Source organism: Callorhinus ursinus, unplaced genomic scaffold (genome assembly GCF_003265705.2).
Source record: "Callorhinus ursinus isolate GAN/ISIS: 27379988/994484 unplaced genomic scaffold, GSC_fseal_2.0 scaffold3, whole genome shotgun sequence".
NCBI classification, from domain to species: Eukaryota; Metazoa; Chordata; class Mammalia; order Carnivora; family Otariidae; genus Callorhinus; species Callorhinus ursinus.
In genome coordinates, this window is record NW_027397065.1 from 66781373 (window position 1) to 66804630 (window position 23258).

At 38.1% G+C, this 23258-nt stretch overlaps 1 protein-coding gene across 1 annotated transcript in view; it reads right to left on the reverse strand.

Annotated features, from left to right (window-relative positions):
* The window catches only part of TARS1 (threonyl-tRNA synthetase 1), a 26047-nt gene extending 7404 nt beyond the window's left edge, over positions 1–18643 (reverse strand). Inside the window, exons 1-13 of the mRNA XM_025867429.2 lie at positions 18499–18643; positions 13935–14015; positions 11962–12152; positions 8274–8397; positions 6397–6518; positions 5791–5908; positions 5471–5535; positions 5304–5382; positions 4383–4529; positions 3157–3255; positions 1880–2046; positions 539–701; positions 302–439 (exon numbers count right to left, since the gene is read on the reverse strand). Coding sequence (XP_025723214.1) covers positions 302–439; positions 539–701; positions 1880–2046; positions 3157–3255; positions 4383–4529; positions 5304–5382; positions 5471–5535; positions 5791–5908; positions 6397–6518; positions 8274–8397; positions 11962–12152; positions 13935–14015; positions 18499–18555 — 1551 coding nt within the window. The 5' untranslated portion in view covers positions 18556–18643. The remainder of the gene's footprint in view (positions 1–301; positions 440–538; positions 702–1879; positions 2047–3156; positions 3256–4382; positions 4530–5303; positions 5383–5470; positions 5536–5790; positions 5909–6396; positions 6519–8273; positions 8398–11961; positions 12153–13934; positions 14016–18498) is intronic.
* Positions 18644–23258: the final 4615 nt, after the last annotated feature.

Consider the following 23258-nt stretch of genomic DNA (forward strand, 5'->3'; position numbering starts at 1 on the left):
TCATGACTGAAAGGCCCTGGTAGCTGCTGTTCTCATGACTGAAAGGCCCTGGTAGCTGCTGTTCTCATGACTGAAAGTTTTTATCTTTGGACCACCTTCCTCTGATTTCCCCCTTTTACAAGTTACAGCTTGATGACTGAAAAATACCCAACCATTTGTAATATGAAATCATACATAAAAAAACTAGCTTGCTCAAACCTAGGAACCATTTCAATTTTCTCTTGAAAGAAAGAGCCTTGTTTCTTGGAACAAGTTCATTTCAGTCAAACAGTATTCAAGCATGCTGAAAAACAAAACTTACTTTCTCAGCTTGATTCCATACTTCAATATCTCCAAGGAATTTTTCTGGGCGAGTAGACAGGTTCAGTTTAAAAGAAAATCCAAATATGCTATATACTGTATGCAGAAAATCCAAACAACCTTTTATTTCATCCTCAATCTTTAAATTAAAAAAAAAACAAAAAAAAACGGTGGTAACTCCCCTTGACTTTCTCCACAATTCTTTCAAATTATTTTATCCCACAGAATCTCGTAATACCTGCTCTATGGCACAGAATATGTGAGCATCATCCTGTTGGAATCTTCGTACCCGCGTAAGTCCTGTGAGTGCTCCCGACAACTCATTCCTATGAAGTACCCCAAAATCAGCTATCCGCAGAGGCAACTCTCGCCAGGATCTTGGCCGATGATCAAACATAAGGCTGAAGAAAAAAGAAAATTAAAACCCACTCATATTTAATTTCACAAGCATAAAACTGCTTTTCTAATATATGAAAGGCTATCCATACAAGCAACACTTCTCAAATTCTGGACTTCATACCACAATGTAAGCACTTCCATGAATAAAATAGCAAATAAATTATAATACAAACATCCACAACTAAGAGAAAATAAAAACTGATTCCCATGGGTCTGAAGTCAAATACTTGTGCTCAATATTTCCTTTAATTTGAGGACTGCCTTTAATGCTCATATTAAAAAAAAAAAAATCCTAGCTCCATACTAATCATTTAATACACTGGAAACTAAAGACTGTGCCTTCCTGTCACTCCCAAAACTGCTTCAGTTCTGTCTGAAGGTGCTTCAGCAACTTTAGAGAATCTGGGAAAACTAAGAACAAAGCCAGTTGGCCCCAACTTACAACCCAGTTCCCTTACAACCCAGACCCAACCCCTCCCCCGTCACCCTCTAGGCCTTGCTGCTAGGAGCTGGAGATACTCAGCCACCGGCAGCCACCGGCAGCCACAGCTCTCCCTAGTCTTCCCCTGAAGTCACTCTTCGTCTAACTTTCAAGGATAGAAAGTGAAATAACTGCAAAGCAAGGAAGATCTCCCAAGTATGTCAATTCATTAGCAGGTTTTAAAAGAACATGTTTAACAAAAAGAAAAAAAAATCTAGAGAACTGGCTATGCCCACATTCAGTCTCCCTGTTTTATATTCTACCTGTTTGCTGCTATTATCCCACTGCCATTCTTGAATATCTACATATCTGAGGCTCTAACTAGGCAGGAAAGATGTTATAATATCACAACAAAGTTGCATTTAAATATTCTTCTGATTCCATAATTTGTTTTAAACAAAAAGTCTTTCAAAGGAGGGAGAGCAAACCAGGACCAATCGCAGCATGGGAAAATCTTTGACAGAAACTCAAAGCTGCAGAGCACCTGAGTGGCTCAGTCGTTAAGCGTCTGCCTTTGGCTCAGGTCATGATCCCAGGGTCCTGGGATCGAGCCCCGCATCGGGCTCCCTGCTCGGCGGGAAGCCTGCTTCTCCCTCTCCCACTCCCTCTGCTTGTGTTCCCTCTTTCGCTGTGTCTCTCTCTGTCAAATAACTAAATAAAATCTTAAAAAAAAAAAAGAAATGCAAAGCTGCTAAATACCAGTGTCCAGGGCAGTTCATGGGTTTCAGAGCAAACAGCTCCTTCTCCACCTCAAAGGAGAACATGTTCTCACTATAGTGCTGCCAGTGGCCTGACGTCATCCAGAGTCGGCTGTTGTAGATGTTTGGGGTGACCACCTCCTGGAATCCTCGTTTCCTATATTCACTCTGTTAGAAAACAAACACGATACACATATAGGAAATAGAGAAGTTCATATTTCTGGTGGGAGTAAAATTTAAAGAGCAGTTTTATACTATCTAGTGAAATTCAAGATGCACATACGTTATAATCTAGAAATTCCACTTGGAGGTATATACGAAAGAAGAAACTCCTGCACACACATAAGAAGGCCTATCAAAACAATGCTAGCACTGTATAATCAGTAATATGAGAAAATTAGAAATCACACCAGTGTCCACCAATAAAGGAATGTGCCTAGTGTGGTAAAGAACAGAGTAAGTAACAAGTGAAAATAAACAGGATTTTTAAAATATTATGATTTTTTGCATTATGAAGACTGATACACAATGAGACTTCAGGTAGTAAATCTGAACTACACAAAAACATAAATAATTTAGGGTACATATGTATGGGTAGATATAAAATAACATGAATCTATGCTAACTTCAAATACTAGTTTCTTCTAGGAAAGGAGAGAAATGAATCAAAAGGGGTCCGAAAAGGGAGTTTTTCTCCCTTTTTGCTCCAGCAAATATAGCCCAATGCACATGTATGGTAAATCAGGGGGTGAATATGCAGATGGTGGTGGTGTTATTCCCTACAAACCTGAGGCTGAAAGACTTCATATTTTATAAAGAATAAAAAAGCAATGTAAAGACTAAACTTGTTTTTTCGAGGAAAATATAAATGGTCAAAGCATAAAGAGCTCCCACTTTAAGTTCACCAGCTTTTCTGTTGTGTACGTACCCATATATAAGGACAAAGTCATGTATTAAGAGGAAGAAATTTTTTTTTTAAGTAGGCTTCATGCCCAGCATGGAGCCCAATGTGGGGCTTGAACTCATGACCCTGAGGATCAAGACCTGAACTGAGATCAAGAGTCTGGATGCTTAACGGACAGCTACCCAGGTGCTCCAGGAGGAAGGAATTTTTTTAAACATTTTATGATAATTCACACTTGCATTTTTATTCCTTTAAATGTTTCTTTTCAAATGTAATCTCAAATACAAGATTGTTTTTCTCCTTTTAGTAGACCTTATTTAATATAATCAACTTTTTTCCTAAATTTACAGAAGAAAATAGTGAATATGGTTTACCCTGATGAATTCAATAAGTGTATTATAAATGTATGCTCCCTTCGGCAGGAAAAAGCAACTTCCAGGGCTGAGTTCATGAAAGAAATATAGTTCTTGGTCCTGAATAAAAGAAAAGCAAAAGAATGTTTATATATGCACGTAACATCAACATAAACTTCAGTGTTCCTGAGTTCAGAATACGACCACAGTATCTCGTATTTTAATGTAGGCCATTCCTGAATCAAAGAAAACGTTGTTAAGTTTTCTGGTGTACAATTCAATAGTACAGAATCGCAGTTGATTTACAACTTAGCATTAAGTACATTCTCTCCCTGTTACATTCCGGAATCCAGTCAAGTTTACCCAAGAACGACCTGGAGCAGGGGTTAGTTCTTTTCAACTATCCATAGTGGGAGCTCTCATAGTTTTAAATTCCTCAAAGCTCTGAGATGCGAATATTGTTCCTTTTTTCTTCTTTTTAAAGTAGGAGCAAGAGAAAGGAGACCAGGAAAAGGAGAGTGATAATGAAAAAGACACAGATGAAGCTGCCTGACCTTGGGTCTTGGTGAAGGCAGCACACCCTCCTACCTTCTTGCCTACCACTCCCCCACCAAATGCCCAGAATTCTCAGCGAGGGGCCCCACCAACTGTTGGTGCTTCCTTACCACTGGAATTTATTTCAGGCCACCAAGAGAGCAGGGTAGGAGATGGCACAGAGTGAACACAATTTTAGAAACGTCATGTTTTTATCAAACCTAATTTCCAGTTTAGAAAACACTGAGGGGTGCAGGGATAAAGAAAATGACACCACAGTATCCACTGGTGACTTGCTATGTCACCTTGGACAAGAAGATTAATTCTAGGGGAAATCGGTTTCCACATCTTTAAAAGAAGTCCGTGAGACCAGGAAATTTCCAAAGTATCTCCCAGCTCTGTGAAACCCTGCTATGCTGCTTTTACAGGAAACTAGGTCATCAGTATCTGTTCTTAATAAAGATAGTAGTTAAAATGAGTATTTCGGTGGTACTGAGCACATTCTAGAAAGATAATATGGACAGTAAACAATAAGTAAGATAACAATAAGATAATAATAAGTAATTTATGGATTATACAGGATACAGCACAATAACTACGGGAAAGCTATAGCTTCTTTTTAAAAGGAAATTCCTAGTACTTAATACAACTAAGTTGCAAATAAAATTAAAGAAAATTCAGTCTAGAAACATTATTATTCTTTTTTAACATACCCTCCCAATTTTCCTATGATCTCGGTTTTTAGCTTCCTCTTGGAACTTCTCCCATTCTTTCAACATTTTAGGATCTGGGAATGAAATGCCATAAATTCTCTGGAGAGTCTCCATATCTGCTTTGCCTTCCCAGTATGTGGAGGAATTCTGAAAACAAAGATTAACCATGAAACAATATTCAAATTTGTTACTATCTCACTTATTTCGAACTAGATGTTATTTCCTATAGTGGTCTATGAGTCAAATTCATAGTAGTCCTTATGACAAGAAAAATGGTATAAAAAGTGCACATTTACTAAGCATCTCACAGTTGCTCTGAAGCCGAGCTAAGGTACAAAGCTGGCTGTTTGATTCCCTCAAAATACCTCCCTTTCAATCATCCACTCAAACCACAACTCCACAAACATGAGATGTAAGGGCATCTCCCACAAGAAGATTAAGTAAAAATGGAAAGTAAACCAACAAAAATTATCTTGAAATGACCCAATTTATTCTTATAATTTAAAGTGCATTTGAATAATCACCCATAAAATATTTATGAACTGGCAAAAACTGGCAGGACTAGTTTGGTTAAAAAGCACAAATAAAGTAATTATTTACTTAAGACAAACAAAGAGCAAAAGCACATACTAATTAAGTTTCAAAGCTCTTCAAACCATGGCTGTGTAAGCTTTGGGAATCCCCTAAAGTTCCATCCCCATGTGCTCTGGTGATGAATGGTGAGTCAGTCACAGCTTCAGACTTTCAGTTAAAAAAGACTAGTCACTTAAAAAAGACAGTGACTAGTAGGAGAAAAAAATCCATCCTTATAGTTGCAAGAGAAAAATAGGCAGAAAGATAAACCAACAGAAGTTTAAACATATACAGATAGATAAATACATTCATGTAGTCTTTAAAGTTTAAAGCAAATACATTGCTTACTTTGTGTATTTTCAAAGTCTTAATTTTGCCAGTGTGTCTGACATGAGGACCCCGACAGAGATCTATCAAGGGGCCACACCTAGAGATAAAAAGAAAGGAAGTTTAACAAAGACTTAAAATGACATATATATCAGTTAGTTACACTTAATGACAACTGACATTCTCACCTATAGACTGTGGTAGTTGGAGTATTCACTTTTTCATTCAGTATCCGGCATTTGAACTTATTGTACTAAAAACAGGAAAAATTGCTTTGTAAAAAAGCCTCCTTTAATTTTTATCTCTAAATACTACAGCTAAAATACATCTTATCGAAGCACTGCAGGATAATAAATATGTCAATACTTCATGTTCTAAAAACACTGTTACATTTTTCTAAAGAAAAGAACAGGCTTCAATTTAATACACTAAACCCCAGTGTGACAACTGCCAAGTACCGTTACAGAGTGATACAGAAGCGGAGGCTGTATGTTACAGCTCAATTTACCTTAAACATTTCTAGTAAAGTTTCTTTCTTTACTTCCAATCTTTCAAAAGCTTGTTTTTCTTTAATGATTTTCTTACATAAAGCCTCCAAAGAAGAGAAATCATTGCTGGACACACCCCTGAAGGAGAAGGAAGTATAATTAATCTCTTTCCACTCTATTCTACTCACACAGTAGCTTGGAAGAATATTTCTTTAAAAGAAAACGTGAAGTTTTAATATAAAAAAATAGACCCTTGCATCATATAGACGCATAGAATTTTAAACTAGATATTATTATTTTTATATTTTATATTTTCAGTGGCTTCTACCTTGGTCATCATGGAGACTGTTCTCACTAGTGAACCCTCCCTCCACCACCTCTATGACCGGCTTCATTTTATTTCCCAACATACCTTAGGGTTCTACCTCCATCAATCTACAACAGAGCTCTTATAAGTTACTAGCACTTCCTAAGTTACTACAACACTTCAAGTTTTGATAGTGGAAATACTCGGTGACTATCAAGCAGTAAGCCTATTATCATTCCTTCCTTATTGAGAACTCTTTAAAAATAATACATGGAGTAATTCAGAATTTATTTATTTTTTATTCAGTTACATAACTTACCCTTCTTCAAGGTACATGTCATAATAGAATCCATTTTCTATTGGTGGACCATAACATAAACATCCACCATAGACTCTTTCCATGGCTTCACCCATGATGTGAGCGCTTGAGTGCCAATATACCTGAAAAATGCAAAGAAAAATGGGATGCTCTGAGTTTGGGCATATATGCTGTAAATTAATACAGCTGCCTTGAAAAAGATATATAAAATTTATTCTAAATAAACCCAAGACATGAAAAATCTAAGCTTATAAATGTATAAACTTTGGTGTGATTCTATGCAAAGCCAAAATGATTTAAGAGGGTTTTAATTACTAAGTTGCATTTGTACCTTAGAGATCGTCTGGTTTAGTTGTTTCCAAACTAATTGAATTCAAATTAGCATCATTAATTACGAGGGATAGATTCTGTTCCCTGAAAACAACTGCCACTCACAAAGTGACTGTCTTCTTGACTGTAATGACCCAGGGTCTTTGGAGACGATGTGCCTATGTCCCACATCCCATGTGCTATGCTGTGGCCCTTACTGAGATGTGGGACATCACTTAAGAATTACATTCTCTTTTTCCTTATTGGCCGCAAACAATTAAGGTGTTGTAACTTGTCCCCACAACTCATTTATAAAACATAAGGACAAACATGGACCCTGAAATCTGATGGCAATATAGCTGACCCTTGGACAATGCAGGGGCTAGGGATGCTGACCTTCCATGCAGTCAAAAACTCAGTGTAACTCATGACTCTCCAAAAACCTAACTACTAGTAGCCTACTGTTGACAGAAGCCTTACTGATAACATAGTCAATTGACATATACTTTGTATGATATATGTATTATACTGTATTCTTATAATAAAGCTAGAGAAAAAAGTTATTAAGAAAATCATGTGGAAAAGACATCTACTTTATCAAAAAATACTTACAGATATTTATTTATAGAAAAACAATCTGTATATTAGTAGACCTCAAACTCATACTGTTCAGGGGTCATCTATACTTGGCAGATGAGTCAGAATATATCCACAACTATATTTTTAAGATTTGTTAAGGTACCAAAATGATTTTTTAAAATTTTCATTAAAAACTTAAGGAATGCAGAATACATCTGAAAACCACTGATACACATACATAAGTAAACTATCATAATAAAACAAAATATTTTATTTCCCTTTATATGCTATATTATCATGGAGAAATAAGAAAACCTTGCCATCAAATGCAGGCTGATTTTTATAGTGCTTTCAAGCAGATTTGCATTTTAAGATGAGGAAAATATGGAAATTAATTGTCCAATAGGGAGAATAGTTTAAAGAAATGTTCAATTTTATTTGTAAAATCTATACATCTTGCTTAAGTGTTGACTGACAGGGCAGATGCAATTTTTACTTGCTTTACCAATTTTTAATAAAAATTTAATAAAAATCCCAGAACATTTTTCTCACTGAAGTATCCAGTAATGAAAATAAATTTATTCATGTTCACTTCTTAAATACACAAGGCAAGCTCTTTTATGCTGCTCCCTAAATGAAAGATAAAATGAAGATTTCAAATATGAAAACGAGACACCAATAAACTCTAAACCCACTGACAGTGGGAGCAGGAAGACACTGGAAATGTGAACCTTTATTTTGAAATTCAGTGACTACTAAATAAAAACTTACCGCTTGAGGGCGCCTGGGTGGCTCAGTTGGTTAAGCGACTGCCTTCGGCTCAGGTCATGATCCTGGAGTCCCTGGATCGAGTCCCGCATCGGGCTCCCTGCTCAGCAGGGAGTCTGCTTCTCCCTCTGACCCTCCCCCCATCTCATGTGCTTTCTCTCTCATTCTCTCTGTCTCTCAAATAAATAATAAAATCTTTAAAAAAAAAAAAAAAAACTTACCGCTTGAGCTTCCTCATCCTCAAATTTGAGAAGCTCCAAGGTACAATCTTCCTCCAGAGGACGGTCTAGGTCCCAAACAACTTGATTCACTTTAGCAATAACGGTGCTGTCAGCCAGGCCTTGACTTAAAAAATATACACACAAGAATATATATATACACAAAAGAATGTAAAAAAGAATGTTCTGTAGTACAACACTTAATCTGAGAACAAGAATAGGAATATAAACACTATATATATTCTATATTAACACTGCATATATTACTTATAACATGTATTATAGCTTTCTGAAATAGAAAAAGCAACAAACCCCCAAAATGTACCCAAGTATAACTAGAGGATGCCAAAAATCCAGAACACTATTATTTTACATTTAATGCCTCTTATTTAAGCAGACAAAACTGTGATAAACAATTTTCAGTGGTTTGATTAATCTTTTCATTTCTCCAAATAAAGTTTTCCACAAAGCCAAGCTATTTAGGCTCCAAAAAAGAAAAAGAGGGGCTACTAAGTAACTCTTCTGCTCTTCCTCCTACTTGAAATCTGTAACAGATTTTTTTCTGTGAGGTAATGTTAGCCACAGAATAAATTCTGTAAATGACTAAGATGGTATCATTTATAACAGGCACATAGGTAAAATAAAGGACTAGTCAATAAAACTTGTTTATAATATGGATTTAAAAAGCCATTTACACACACAGCACAGAGTACACAATATAAACAATCACCAAGCGATTAAGACCACACTGTCAGACCACACCAAGTGTAACAGCCACAGGAATTCTGAGGACTGGAAAGCAGCAAAAGTCAGATTAGTCTGGACAGGCTTTGAGGATAAAGTAATGAGGGGCTGAAAGATCAGGGCCTGGACAGGAAGAAAAGGAGAGAAGGTGGCATTCCGGATGAGGGAGATGTGAGTTAAGAAAGGTTCAGGAAGGGGCGCCTGGGTGGCTCAGTCATTAAGCATCTGCCTTCGGCTCAGATCATGATCCCGGGGTCCTGGGACCGAGTCCCACATCAGGCTCCCTGCTCAGCGGGGAGCCTGCTTCTCCCTCTCCCACTCCCCCTGCTTGTGTTCCTGCTCTCACTATGTCTCTCTCTGTCAAATAAATAAATAAAAAATCGTAAAAAAAAAAACCCAAAAACCAGAAAGGTTCAGGAAGCTGCATGGCTAGAGAACTAAGATTAATCAGATTATAGGTCTGAATGTGTAGCTAGAGAACTAACAGTCTCTAATAGCCTAGACAACTCAACAAAAGCAGACAACACTCCATACTTTGAAGGAAAAGTTTACAGTCTTTGTATCTACCACCTGAAGGCTTCAGCTGGCTAGACATGCAGTGTTGGATGGTTCTCTTCTTACTCTGTAAAAGTACAACTAAGTACAGAAAACCTCCCCCACTTGAGGTTTAGGACAGAACTAACAGAAGGTAAACCATAAATTCCTATCCCACTGTCAAATTCATTGTATTTCCAACAGATTACATCCAATGTTTTCTTTCCTTCTGAGATCATATAAAGCCAACAAAATGAAAAAAATATACGCATTTCATAAGACATACATGGATTTGGCAGAGAGAAATCTATTTTATCATATTGGTGTAAAAGTTTTCAGAAGATTAAAGAATTGGCCTAAAGGTGACTAATATTCTCCATATTCTTTGGGAAGAAAATGGCTATTATCTCAGGGTCCAAAATGGTGCGTTGAGCTGCTAACAGCAGAGTTACTTTGAAAATATAGATATGCACAGACCATATCAGATTTCAATTTTCCAAAGAAGGGATAAAGTACTTAAACTTTCAGATTTAAAACAAAACAAAACTTCAAGAAAAACCTTTTGAAGCACATGGAGCACACCTTCTTTTTTCTTCCCTTTTGTATTCACAACTACCATCCAAACCTTTCAACAGTCTGTTACTCATGCTATAATTTTTCACACAACAGCAAGAATTTATTCTGTACTTTTGTAAAAATGTCATAAAGCACCCTCATTTGCAGATCAATGCCTTATGTAAAATTTTGCAGTTCTCAAAAAAAATATTTTCTAATTGGTTATTTGATAAAATTACAATGTAATCTGGAGGACAACACTGTAGAATGTAGAGAAAAAGTTCCTGGACTAATAGGAGCCTGAATTTTAATACCAACACAGCTACAATCTCAGTGTGCAACAATGGAGGATTACCTTTATCAAAATGCCCATGAAAGTTACCTCTAAAATGAAAGGTTGAACTTATTCATTTAGAGGTCTATTCAGTTATTTATGATCTCAAATGGAAACCTTGATATTACAATTTTCTTCTTATTTCCTCTGGAGTAAGATAGAAGTACTTTAGGTAGAAGCAATGGTCAAATTAACTGAAACACTCCATTTTCTTTGTAAAAAGTACTAACTAGTGTCCATGACACAATAAAGATTCATGGCTCATAGGCCAACTGCTTCTACGCTCACCAGCTGCATATGGGCTTACTGCTAATCAGTTAGGTTGGTTCCCAAACCCCTTTATGTACTTGTTGTTTTAGGCCTTAGGTTCAACAATATGAAATTGATGATAATCAACCATTTTTGACAGTCACATGGTGATTGCAGGTGGTTCAAATCAACATATAATGAAATAGTAAAAACAAATTAGAAATAATTACATATATATAGGGTGAAAGATATAGTGAATATATATTTACATGTTTTAAATTAAAATGTTTAAGACAGAAGTTGGCAAACTCTTTCTGTAAAGGGCTAGATAAATATTTCAGCCTGGACCATACATGGTCTCTGTCATATCTTAGTTTTCTTTTTTTTTTTTCAAACCATTTAAGAGCCATGCTTAGCTCTTGGGCTGTACAAAAGTAGGCTATGACCACAGTTTGCCAACAGCTGGTGTTAGATATGTACATCAATTTATGCTTTCCCATCTTTATCATTTCCTATAAACAACTATTAATCCCAATCATATCAGAATAAGAAAGCTTGACTCTACTACAAAGTATACATCTAATTCTCAGTTATTTCTTTTCAACCCAATACAAGTTTTAAGATCAGACATGGTCCTCTGGATTTATAAAAAATAGTACATTATTTTTATGTGTCCTATATTAGCTTCTTAACTTCCCCATGTGAGATGTTCTACCTTCATTTTTAACCTCAAAACAGACATTTAAGTCAAAATAGGTGAAACACCGTCTACTTGGTTTTGTGATATTTACAATCAAAGTAGAAGAACTAGTAATATAAAATCCTTTGTAAGATAAGACTAAAGTGGACTCTCAAAAATTAACTTTGAATCTTTTTTTTAAAAGGAACTTGTTTTAAAGATTTTATTTATCTGAGAGAGAGAGAGAGAGAGAGAGAGAGAGAGAGAGCGAGCACAGGTGCGCACAAGCAGGGGGAGCGGCAGGCAGAGGGAGAAGAAGCAGGCTCCCTGCTCAAGCCCGATGCAGGGCTCGATCCCAGGACCCTGGGATCATGACCTAAGCCAAAGGCAGACACTTAACCAACTGACCAACCCAGGCACCCCTTAACTTTGAATCTTGAGTATAGAGCTCCACATCATTTTGATTTTTTAAAAATCCCAAATATAAATTGAACATTAAAAACACAAACAGAACATAAAAATATGAAGATAAAACTTGACAATAAAAAAAATTTAGTTACAAACAACAGAAGGTCAAGAATAGGTGTAGCTTATACCTAATTCCACAAGCAATTTGATATGGTGTAGTTTTCCAGGATTCTGCATTGACCTGTTTACCATCAGGCAGAGTGACTTTAATCAGCTTGCTATCTTTTTCTGCCTTCTCTGCCAGAATGGAATCATGTTCTGCTTTTAGTTTATTATACATCTCAAGGCGTGTGTTAATATATTCAGGCCAAGGATTCAACTGCAAGACAACAAATGAGGAAATAAATGATCAGTAAATACTTGCTTTCCTCTTTAGAAAAAGGAAAGAAATAATAAAAACAGATAATACAAAAATTATGATGTACTAATGCAACACGGTAAATGGACTGCCCAAATCACTAAGCACTGGCTTAATCTTGTCCTAAATTAAGGTAAGAAAAAGAACTAAATGCTGTCTTCTTATAATTTTTACTCTAAGAATTTTTTTTAAAAATAGAAAAATACAAATAACAATAGACATGTGGGCTGTTAATATCTTAAATGGACAATTATTACCATTTGCTATTTGCATAAGGTGATTTTTTTCCCTTTTAAGACGTTCTCTGAAGGTCTTTCCTAATCAAGTGACACATACAGCTATAAACAATACTAGAAATAAAATGGCTTTTCCATTTTGTTTCAATCTCGTTCAAGGGATGGTCTGTACAGGTGGTCAGACTATATGTTCACTTACAATTCTTAACTAACCAACTATAAATGCATTTGACTTAAGGGCTCCCATTCACAGAAAACTCCCTCTGAATTCAAAGTGAAGAATAACACCCGCACATTGCCCTGAGAGGGGAGGTAAGACAAGTACGTAAGTGCTGGGAGCAGAGGAGCAGGAAAGGTCTTGGACAGCTCACTGTGAACTTTTTGCCAGACAGATCATTTAAGACATATATGGTCACATTTTGTACTTAAAATACTCTAATCAGAAGGGTCCTTTAACTGCACCTTTTGTTTCCTCTTTGCAGGCTAATTCTCAAGCTGTGACGGAATAACACGTACCACTGTACTGAAAGCATGAAAAACAGACGAGGAACATACACATTTTTCTATTTACTTGCAAATTTTAAAATTCACAATCAACAATTTCCCCCACAATTACAGTGGACTAAATGGACAAAACCTAAGAGAAATGTTTAGGAAGGGCTCTAAGCGACACTTAGTTCCTGTAGTTCACCTACAAACTGACCCTTCAGTAAATGAAAGCACCAGAAATTTACCAACGCAGCATGAGTAAGAGCAGCTCCGTAAAGCCAGTTTATGTGCTACAGGGCACTTCTACAAAGCCTGCTCCTTTGTGCTTCTGCATCCTGGTAGTTTTCTAAGGAGTCTCTAATAAAATGCAATGACTAAAGCAAAAACTGAAACATGGTTCACAGCAGTTCAACTTCAAAAATAAAGTGGGAAGACGAGCTTAACTGCCTCCTAAAGCAGAACACCCAGAAATCAGGTTGATTCTAGGCTGACTTTTGAAATGCTACCTCCTCTCAGTGTGAATTGGGGGAACTGTAAGCATTTTCTTTACAACAGAGAGGCCTCAAGGAGATCTATCTGGCTCAAAACCAAACCCTAGTGGCAAGTCCTCGTGGAAACAGTGTGATGGGTCAAGGAATTGGGCCCTCTCTGGTTTCTGTTGCATTCAGTGTAAACTTAAACATCAAGTCTCTACCTTTTAATATCTCATTGAATGAAAGGATCAGACAGCTGGCATCTAATCTGACAACAGAGTAATTATTGATCCCCTTCTTTCCAACTTTTTTCCTCTCTTTTTTTTTCCAAATCTAATCCCACAGATTATCTTGCAATTGTACTTCGATGTTTTCCTTTTTCAATAATAAAGAGCTGCAAATCTTTTTCCACCCTCAGACTTTCCTAACTCTTCTCTGAGTGTTTCACCTAGTGCCATGTAAACAATTACAATCTCATACAGAGTAAGTCTGAGACAGCTCCTGCCACCTGTCAATCTTTGATAAGAGGGCTCTAAAACATTCACCTCTGCTCGGCCTCCGTCTCCAGATCCTTCTTTGTTCTTCTTCTTGCCTCCTTCCTTTCGCTTCTCCTCTCCAGCACCTACCTATATAAGCAAAGAAGAAATAAGATTTTATATTTTACTCTAATTTGATACCCCTTCATGTTGCACCCAGAAAACTTCTGAGGATTTTTATCATGTATTTAAAAAAAAGGGGGGGAGTAAATCTGATTTTGAAAGACTAAAAGATTTCACCACTGTCAAAGACAAATTAACAACTTGCAATAAGGACAAGTCTTAAAAAAGTAGAGAGGAGTTGCTTGACAACATTTAAGTCCTCGGATTTCGTTTATTTTGCTTGTCCTACGATTCTCGCTTCAGGTTTGCCTGGACATATACTCAGTATATGGCCACAAAAAAGCATGCAATTTATTCAGTAATAGTATTTGCAGAAAAAAAAATCTAATGTTTTAGATGTGCAAACTTAATCTCTCCAGGGAAACTGAGGCACACGCGTGAGAAACTCCCAGAGGAGAGAACCCAGCTGCAGCACTATGGTTAGATGTTAAATAAGTTAGGACAACTGACTTTAAAGGGTGAAGATTTCAACAAGCTGGATTTTGAGAATGGAGGAAATAAATGGTTGGAAATGTTGAGACAGAGAATGAGAAAAAAATGGGACAGAATGACAAAACCAGGCTGACTAAAACACATTGTTTTAGGAAATCATGTCAGTTAAGACAGACTAGGGCTTAGACAGAAGCAAACACTAAAGGTTATGGAGTTACCATAAGGATTGTGGACTTTAATTAGATGTACATGAAGGCATAGAAAGTTTTAAAGAAGTCCTGTGCAAAAAGGCAACCAGTGTAGAGTTGGTCTATACTGGTGGTTGTCAACCAGAAGAAATTTTGCCCCCTAGCGGATACCTGGCAATGTCTGCTGATACTGGTTGTCACAACTGGGGGGGGGGTGCAACTGGCATACAGTGGCTAGAGACCAGGGATGTTATTAAACATCCCACAATGCACAGGTCAGCCTCCCCAAACAGAGAATTATCCAGTTCACAAGGTCAAGAAACCCTGAAATTCATTATGGGATACTGTGAAGAGTATCTTTACAGAAATGAATTCTTTACTTCACTGCTCAGACAGAAACATTCTAAAGCACATTGCACTACAAAAAGTTTTACAGTGTACAAAGTTCCCCACAAACAATCGCATCTATTTCTTGGCAACCCTGTGAGATTGACATTATTATCATTCCCATTTTACACATATAATTAAATGGGAAAAAACTAGATGATTTTTCTAGGTTCACACATTAAGTCACAGGAAAGATACCTAATCAGGTGCTGACAGTGGTCCACCCTAAGGAGGGAAGTGATGATCAGCAGTGGAGTTTTGAGGGTAGAACTGGGAATAAGAAAGGGAGACTTTATTATAGTTTTCTCTATGTTTGTGGTCTTTTTTTCCCTAGCAGTTTTATTAAGATATTTTCCTACACCATACAATTCACCCATATAAAGTACACAGTTCAGTGGTTTTTAATGTATTCATTCACCCATCACCAAGATCAATTTTAAAACATTTTCATCACCCCAAAAGGAAACACTGTACCCATTAGCAGTCACTCCATTTTCTCTTCTCCCCAGCCCCTGGCAACCACTAATCTACTGTTTCTATATATTTGCCTATTCCAGGCACTTCATATAAATGGAAGCATACAATATGTGGTCTTTTGTGACTGGTTTCTTTCACTTAACGTGATTTCAAGATCATTCATGTTACATATATCAGTACTTCATTCTTTTTTTTATTGCCAAATAATATTCCATTATTTTTCCATTTAACAGTCGGACATTTTGAAATGTATTACTTGTATAATTTAAAAATTAAACTAAACTAAAAAATATATGATTTCCAATTTCAAGCTGAGCTAAAACCTTTCCCACTCTGGGATTCTGGATTTCACAAACTTTTCAGGTTCATTTATAGTCAATAGATAAATAATTAACATAACTTAAGCCTATTCTAATCAATAAAGCACTAACCAACAAGGTTCAAGATTCTCTATATGCCTTTGCTCTACTGTAGAAATGATGCAACAAGTCAAGTATCTCTGGTAAGAGGGATGAAATTTAATTGCAGGTGTGTGCAGGTTTAAAATGGAAAAAAATGAGACACTTCCACTTTTCGGAGTGTATGTTTTTGGCTTTGGTCATATGGATATCTGCCAAATGAATAGGAGTAGTGGAAAAGAAGGTGAAAATTAACAGAAAGGTTTTCTGTGTTCTAAATACCTTTTTTTATAAATGAGAATACGGGCGCAAGGAGGGTAAAGTATTTTGCCTATCTCTATACAGCTAGTAAGTAGTAGAGCCAGGACATTTAAATTAGGTTTCTCTAGAACTGAGCTCCATCCCATCTTTACTACAACAATTAGGAAGATGTTGGGCAACTGTTCTCTATTTCCTACAAAAATAGAATAAAAATATGTGAATTTATGCATCGTGTATTTATGTATAAACAATCTAAAATTTCAATCCAAAAGTTGGAACACAGTTGGGACTGTGAAGGGAAGCTAAAGAATTACCTTCCTCAGGGATATTTAGGAGTTGAAGGAAACGTACCTACAGAGTGTAGTGTAAAATTCAACCCCAGAGACTGGAACAGCTGGGATAGTCCTGAAGTCCAACAGTTTGATGTAGTATCTGTCCCTGATTCATTTCTAGGCAGGGGACAGGAGGCAGGACAGCACCAGAGCTATGAGTACTAGTTACAGAATATTGGGTTTGAGCAAGGTACTTACTTATTCTTTGCCTATTTCCTCATCTGTATAATGAGGATAATAACAGAACCTTGTTCATAGTTATATAAGGATTGAAAACATTGAGTTAATGCATGTAATGCATAATATAGTAAGAGATCCACAGTTAGCATTCAATAAATATTAGGTATTGCATAATTATTATCACAGAAGAGAGAAACCATGTATTTGTTAGCTCTACATCACCTTCAATTAAGAGTGGCGTAACATAATATTTGTGGACATGGAAAGTTGTTGACTACAGACTATTAAGCAAAAAAAGTAAACAAGTTACAAAACAATAGAGATACCATTTTTAAGTGAAAAAATATAAACAGAGAAAACTCTAGGGATAGGCACCATTTATCACCTTAAATTTTATTTATACGGTTTAGAATGTGCACATATGAATTTTCCCCATTCTATTCCTGAGTTAGAGAACATCTTCATTTTACTGAGAAAATTGTGGCTTCTATGTGATTGATCTTTTCACAGAGTTAGGGTTGAAGCTGCTTTTGCTTAAGACATCACCACTTCTCACTTGGACTACTGCAACAGTGTCCTACTTATGGCCTCACCTCTTTCCAACATACCTTCCATCCCAATGCCAGAATGATCTTTAAAAACTACAATCCACATCTATCATTTTCCTGCTTAAGAACTTTCTCCTGTAGATCACAATTTCAAATATCTCCTGAAATCCTTCTAAGAGCTCTAGCTCCCCCTGCTTCAGGCTGATCCCTTGCAATCAACCTCACAGACACTTTGGGTGTGCCTTTTCACTGCCCTTGCTACCTTTACCTGTAGAAGCACTAACCTGCCTGGTTTTACCTGGTGAACTTAGACTCATACTTCCTAACTGAACTCAAAGGAGCCCTGCCCAAGCAGGGTTAGGCACTCCCTCTTTCTGAAATCCCATAGGGTTGATCATACTGCACAATGACTATTCTCCTGCCTCACACACCAGGCTGTAAAGTCCTAGATGTCAGGCACTAGGTCCTTTTCACCTGCCTAGCTTCATCTTCCAGCAGTGCCTGGCAAAATGAATACCTGACATTTGATCATAAAAAAAAAAAACAAAACCAAAAACCAAAAAACAAACAAAAAAACGCAAACCTCATTCTGGTGGTCTGAAAGTGACCTGGGAGTTGTTCCTAAGGAATGGATGACACCAAAGGGAACGTTCAAAGATCAAATGATCAGCAGGTGTGAATGTGATAAGGCATGTCTACAACACCAGGCAAGGTAAGTGTGTAACCTCTCTAAGGTTTGTCAATTGGGGTCACCCGGCCTCTATCACCTACTTATTATAAACCACCCAAACTTGGGTTAAGTTGGGTCAGATCTCGGGGATTCGGTTTTCCCTCCCTTAAACTGAAGCTCTTTACCCCTACAAGGTTTTAGGATTAAATGAGGTTCTGCACTGTTCTTCCAGCCTAAGGTGAGTAAAAAACATTACTCTGGGAGTCCCGAGTCCTAGATTCTAATTCTGTCTCGGCTTCTAATTAATTAGATGTCTGGCTCTAAGCTAGTCCCCTTCTCAGGGTCTCAGTTTCTTCATCTGCTAAAAGAGGATGGATCTAGAGATGACCTGCAAGGCCCCGCCCTACTTTATAAATGGACAGTCTCTGCCCAAAAGAGGCTCTGGCTCGTCCGGGAGCTCCATCGTCCCCCTCGGGTCCCACCCGGCCCGGGCCGCTTCCTTCTTCCTGCCTGGTTGGGCACCGTGGACACCAAGCAGAGCCCCAGCCTGCCTCCGGGACCCACTCAGTTCGCTCACCGACTTCTCCTCGCCTCCCATCTTCCCTGAAGGGCTCCCGTCCTTCTCTTCCGACATCAATAAACCACGAAGGAAAGACGCAACCCAAAAGCAACGCTCTGGAAGAGAGGAAAGCGGAAGCCAGCCAAAGCGCGCTGCGGCCCCGGGAACACTGCGCTTGCGCCACGTGGCCCGAAAAGGACCAGCTGATGCAATCGGAAAGCGCCCAAGCCCCGCCTCCCAATCCGTTGGGAGAAGGGGCAGCCAATCGACAACTGGGGAAGGCGGGTGCTTCTGTCTCTAAACCAATGGAAAAACTTGTTGGGTGACAGCCTTTTAGGAAAACAGGCCTGGGAAAGGGATCCGCGGGCGCTAAACGTGTACTCTCTGCGGGTGCACGATTTAACCCCTCCGAGAGCCTAGAAGTCCTCAATGCACGTGCGCCTTTTTTTCACGCATACTCTGCCTGTTAGTCAAGGACCTTTCCAGCCACCATAGCGAGTGGGAGGGGCTGGGTTCAAGCTTCTGGGAAGTCTCCAGGGACCCGAATACTGTTCCTGTCCCTGGGACGAATCCCAGTTAGAGCCCAGGGTTTCCTACGGCTTCTGCTCTGCCTGACGTAACGTGACTGCCGAGTTCTGGGGCCTGCCGAGGGTTCTCTGTCTGTAGCGGTTAATGGAGCTCTCCTAATGGCAGTTCAGGCTTCCCGAGACCCAAGCCTTGATGATCCAGGGACGAGCGCCCTTCCTCGGACCTTCCTTAATATGTGCCTCCGCCAATCTGTAATGCGTCAGAGAGCATTTCCAAAGGGCCAATGAAAATACCAGACTTTTACTTAAGGAAATAAACACGCTGACTCCAGGGATCTCACGCATAAGCCTCAGTGTTTGGAATCGAATGGGCCTATTTTTATTTATTTTACCAGCCAATTAAAAACAATTACTAACTTGAAGCCGGAAGTGCAATGAGCTCATTCACAGTTTATGTACTCCATCACTAAGTCGTATGAATTTTACTCTCTGAACATCAGGCCTCGACAACCCGCCACCTTCAGAGCCATCCTTACACAAAGAACAACAGCTTTCTAACCTGGCATTTCGTTTTTCACAGGGCACCAGGAGAGTTTTTTCAAATACAAATATGATCACGGCAACATTCTGCTCAAAACTCTTTAAGTGGCATTCATTTACTCTTAGAATAAATGTAGTTATGGCTTTGAAGCCCGCCGATTGCCCAATTTTCGCGCCCCTTCACTACACACTGAGCTGGAACTATAGTAACCTTTTATTCCTTAGGTGTTTTCCCACATTTTTTTTTTTTTTTGTAGGTGCCGAGATAGTTCTCCCCATCCTCTCTGTCTGCCTCCACACACTTTTTGCCTTTTGAGCCCCTACTTGTTTGTCAGATCTCAAGAATCATTTTCTTAGGGCAACCATTTCTTGACCACTCTTACTGGACGTACCAAGTTTCCCTGTTATATCTGCAGGTAGTTTCGTGTAGCTCTCAGTAGCACCCATCGGATCAATTTCACAATTTAAAAAATTACTGTCTTCTACTTTGAAAACTTAACGAAAGCACAACTTGTGTATCTTTTGCCAGCATATAGCAGATGTAAACCTGGCACAAAGTTGTTCAATAAATGTTGGGGTATTAATAAGTATTGAGATAAATTTTATTTGAAAAATTACTTCTTCATTTGTATTGTCAAAGAAAGGAGTCAAACTCCCTAAACTACTATATCTAGAAGGTTTATAATAAGATTATTGGTACTACTTGGTGGGTGTTCTCCTTAAGAAGTTCCGGGGGTTTTATACAATTTTAATAGGCTTAAGTAGACCAATCTGACTTATATTTAAATTATAATGAGAATAAACAAGATCTAGTCTTACTTTTCAATATAAAATAATTTAATTATGCTCATTGTATATACGTGTCTGAATTGTATGCTAATTTTAAAAAAGATAACAGGGAACAGAAAGATTGAGACTACTGAATTTGCTAGTCGAAGAACAGTATAGGCTAACAATTGCAGACTCCTTTTACTGCTACGCAACTTGGCCTGTAGCAACTTCTCTTAACCCCTTGTTCTCTTTCAACCTCAGAACCAGTCCTGGTCTGAGGATGGCAAAAAAAAAAAAGGAGAAATCTTTTCTGGAAGATTCAATGTGCTATGGGAATGTAGGGGAAGCTATAAATATCCCCTGCTAGTGTGGAAACCTCTCAGGGAGATATTCCAATGGCACAGTGCCCTCTGGTGTTAGGAAGAGATTCCCCCCCCCATCATATGTGCATTTAGGGTTAAGCAAAGATAATGGGAGTTTCCAACAGATCCCAGATCCAGAAGACAACATGCTGTTTTTCAACTTTTGTCTATTTACTCACAGGATTGACATCCAGTGTTATAAATGATGCCCTCTAACCTACATACTTTTTAGGACAGTGACTCAACTGCTCTGCCTTTTGAGAAGTGAAACAAAATTATTTATGAACTATACAACAAATAATGTTACAAATAATAGAAGATTGCACACAACTTTTTAAAAATATGAATTAGAGAAGAGTCTATCTATAATAATCTTTTATTCACTCATGTAAAAACATTTTAAAAAAAGGAAAGTAGAGTATGCAGCAATGGAAGATACGCGTTGGAAGTTCTGCTTTGGTGTTAGTATGTCTCAGAAAAACCCACAGCTGGGACATGCCCAGGTGAGTAAGAATCTGATTACAGGGTGAATGGGGAAGGATGCTCTTTCTGTTGCAAGAAATAGAGAGTCGTTTGGTGATTTTTAACAAATGAGAAATTTATTCTAAAACTACATGAAGTAGGGGCAGCCTGGGTGGCTCAGTTGGTTGAGTGTCCCACTCTTGGTTTCGGCTCAGGTCATGATCTCATGTGTTATGAGATGAAGCCCTGCTTCTGGCTCCAAGCTCTGTGGGGAGTCTGCTTGAAGATTCTCTCCCTCTACTCCTCCCCCCAACTCATGGTCTCTCTTGTGCTCTCTCTCTAAAATGAATACATCTTTAAAAAAAAAAACACTACATGAAGTATAAAGGGAAATAGGAATCTCATCTGTGTAGCCAGGCCACATGGACCGCAGGGAAAACTGAACAACTGGGCCTCATGGGAGACTGCACAGACTGTAGCTTGATGGTTAATCAAAATCCGAGGTCCTCTAGAGTAACAAGAAGGTGTGACTTAGGGCACCTGGGTGGCTCACTCGTTAAGCGTCTGCCTTTGGCTCAGGTCATGATCCCAGTGTCCTGGGATGGAGTCCCACATTGGGCTCCTTGCTCTGCGGAAAGCCTGCTTCTCCCTCTCCCACCCCTCCTGCTTGTGTTCCCTCTCTCGCTGTGTCTTTCTCTGTCAGATAAATAAATAAAATCTTAAAAAAAAAAAAAAAAGGTGTGACTTAAGCTCTGGTACTCCACTCTTAACATGATTCAGTTACTCTAGTCTCTTGCTCCTCCTCCTATTACCAGCTGACCAATTTACTTTGTATGTCATGGTTTAAATTTCCGAAGAGGAGAACGAGAGTGGCTGTCTAATTACCAAGCCACATAATCATAGGTCACAGGCTAGCTTATGGATTGCGGGGTTGTTCCTTCAGGTCAGGCGCCTCCCCTAGTCTGCTCAGCAGTGGGTAAGGGGCTGGTCATATTGTGTAGCCATCATGCTGCAAGGATCAGATGCTTTCCTCATTGTGGAGTGTGGGCACTTTTAGAAGAGGATGCTGAGCACGGCAGGTGCTATGAGTTATATCTCTAAGGCAAAATGTGTTTGTGATTCATCTGGCAATATTTTCACTATAAACAATTTGAGTGCTAGTTCACTTAAAAAGAAGGTTTTGTGGGAGCTTTTTGTTGGAAGGGGAGGCAGAGATGCTGAACTTCTGACAGTAACAGAAATAGTTATTTCATGAATGCACTTTGAAAAATGTGACACTACACTTATAAGGTGTTCATTATGATATAATTACCCACCAATCACACTTAGAGTGACATAATGCTTTCCAAATAAATCTTGGTTTATGTTTTAGTGTAAAATATTTAGACTATTAGACATGTGGTCCTTGCTGATGTGGATTTTTTTCTTCTGATTTCTTTACAGTTAATCTAAAAATATGATTAAAATTCTAAATGTCATTAGAAATGATACCAACCATCATGCACATTCATACCACACAAAATACATTTGTATAGATAATAGCACAGAAGATAATGCTGATGCAATTTTAGAAGATGGTGTTTACTCAGGGCACAGGTATAATAACTGTCAACTTGAAACTCACCCACTAATTCTTTGAGTACTTTACACCAATGTTTCTGGTTGCAATTTCAAATCTATCCGAATGTCCTTAGGGCACTTTGAATGACAGTGTCAACCTTTGGTAGATAAATCCAAAATAGAAAGTCTATCTATACCTTGAAGAGGGCATTCTCTATGGTATTTGAATCCTGGTTTCTTATAAGTGAGTTATTCTAGTTTGTTTAGAGACATTGCTTTCCATCCTCTGTTAGGTTTGATTTCAGTGGGTCTCTTAGTTAAGTTACTCCATTTTATATGTGCTTATCTTTTTCTTAAAGATATATTTCTCCTTTCTTTACTCTAAATAATTTTTTTAAGGGAACCTCTGTCTTCCTCCAGCTTAATCAGCCTGCCTTCTTTTATCTTTTTAAAATTTTAATTACTTTCTTCACCATTGGGTTTACAATAATTTAATTGAATTTTTTCTCCACTTCAGTACCCCAGAAGAGCATATTCTCTTTATAATAAAGGCCCA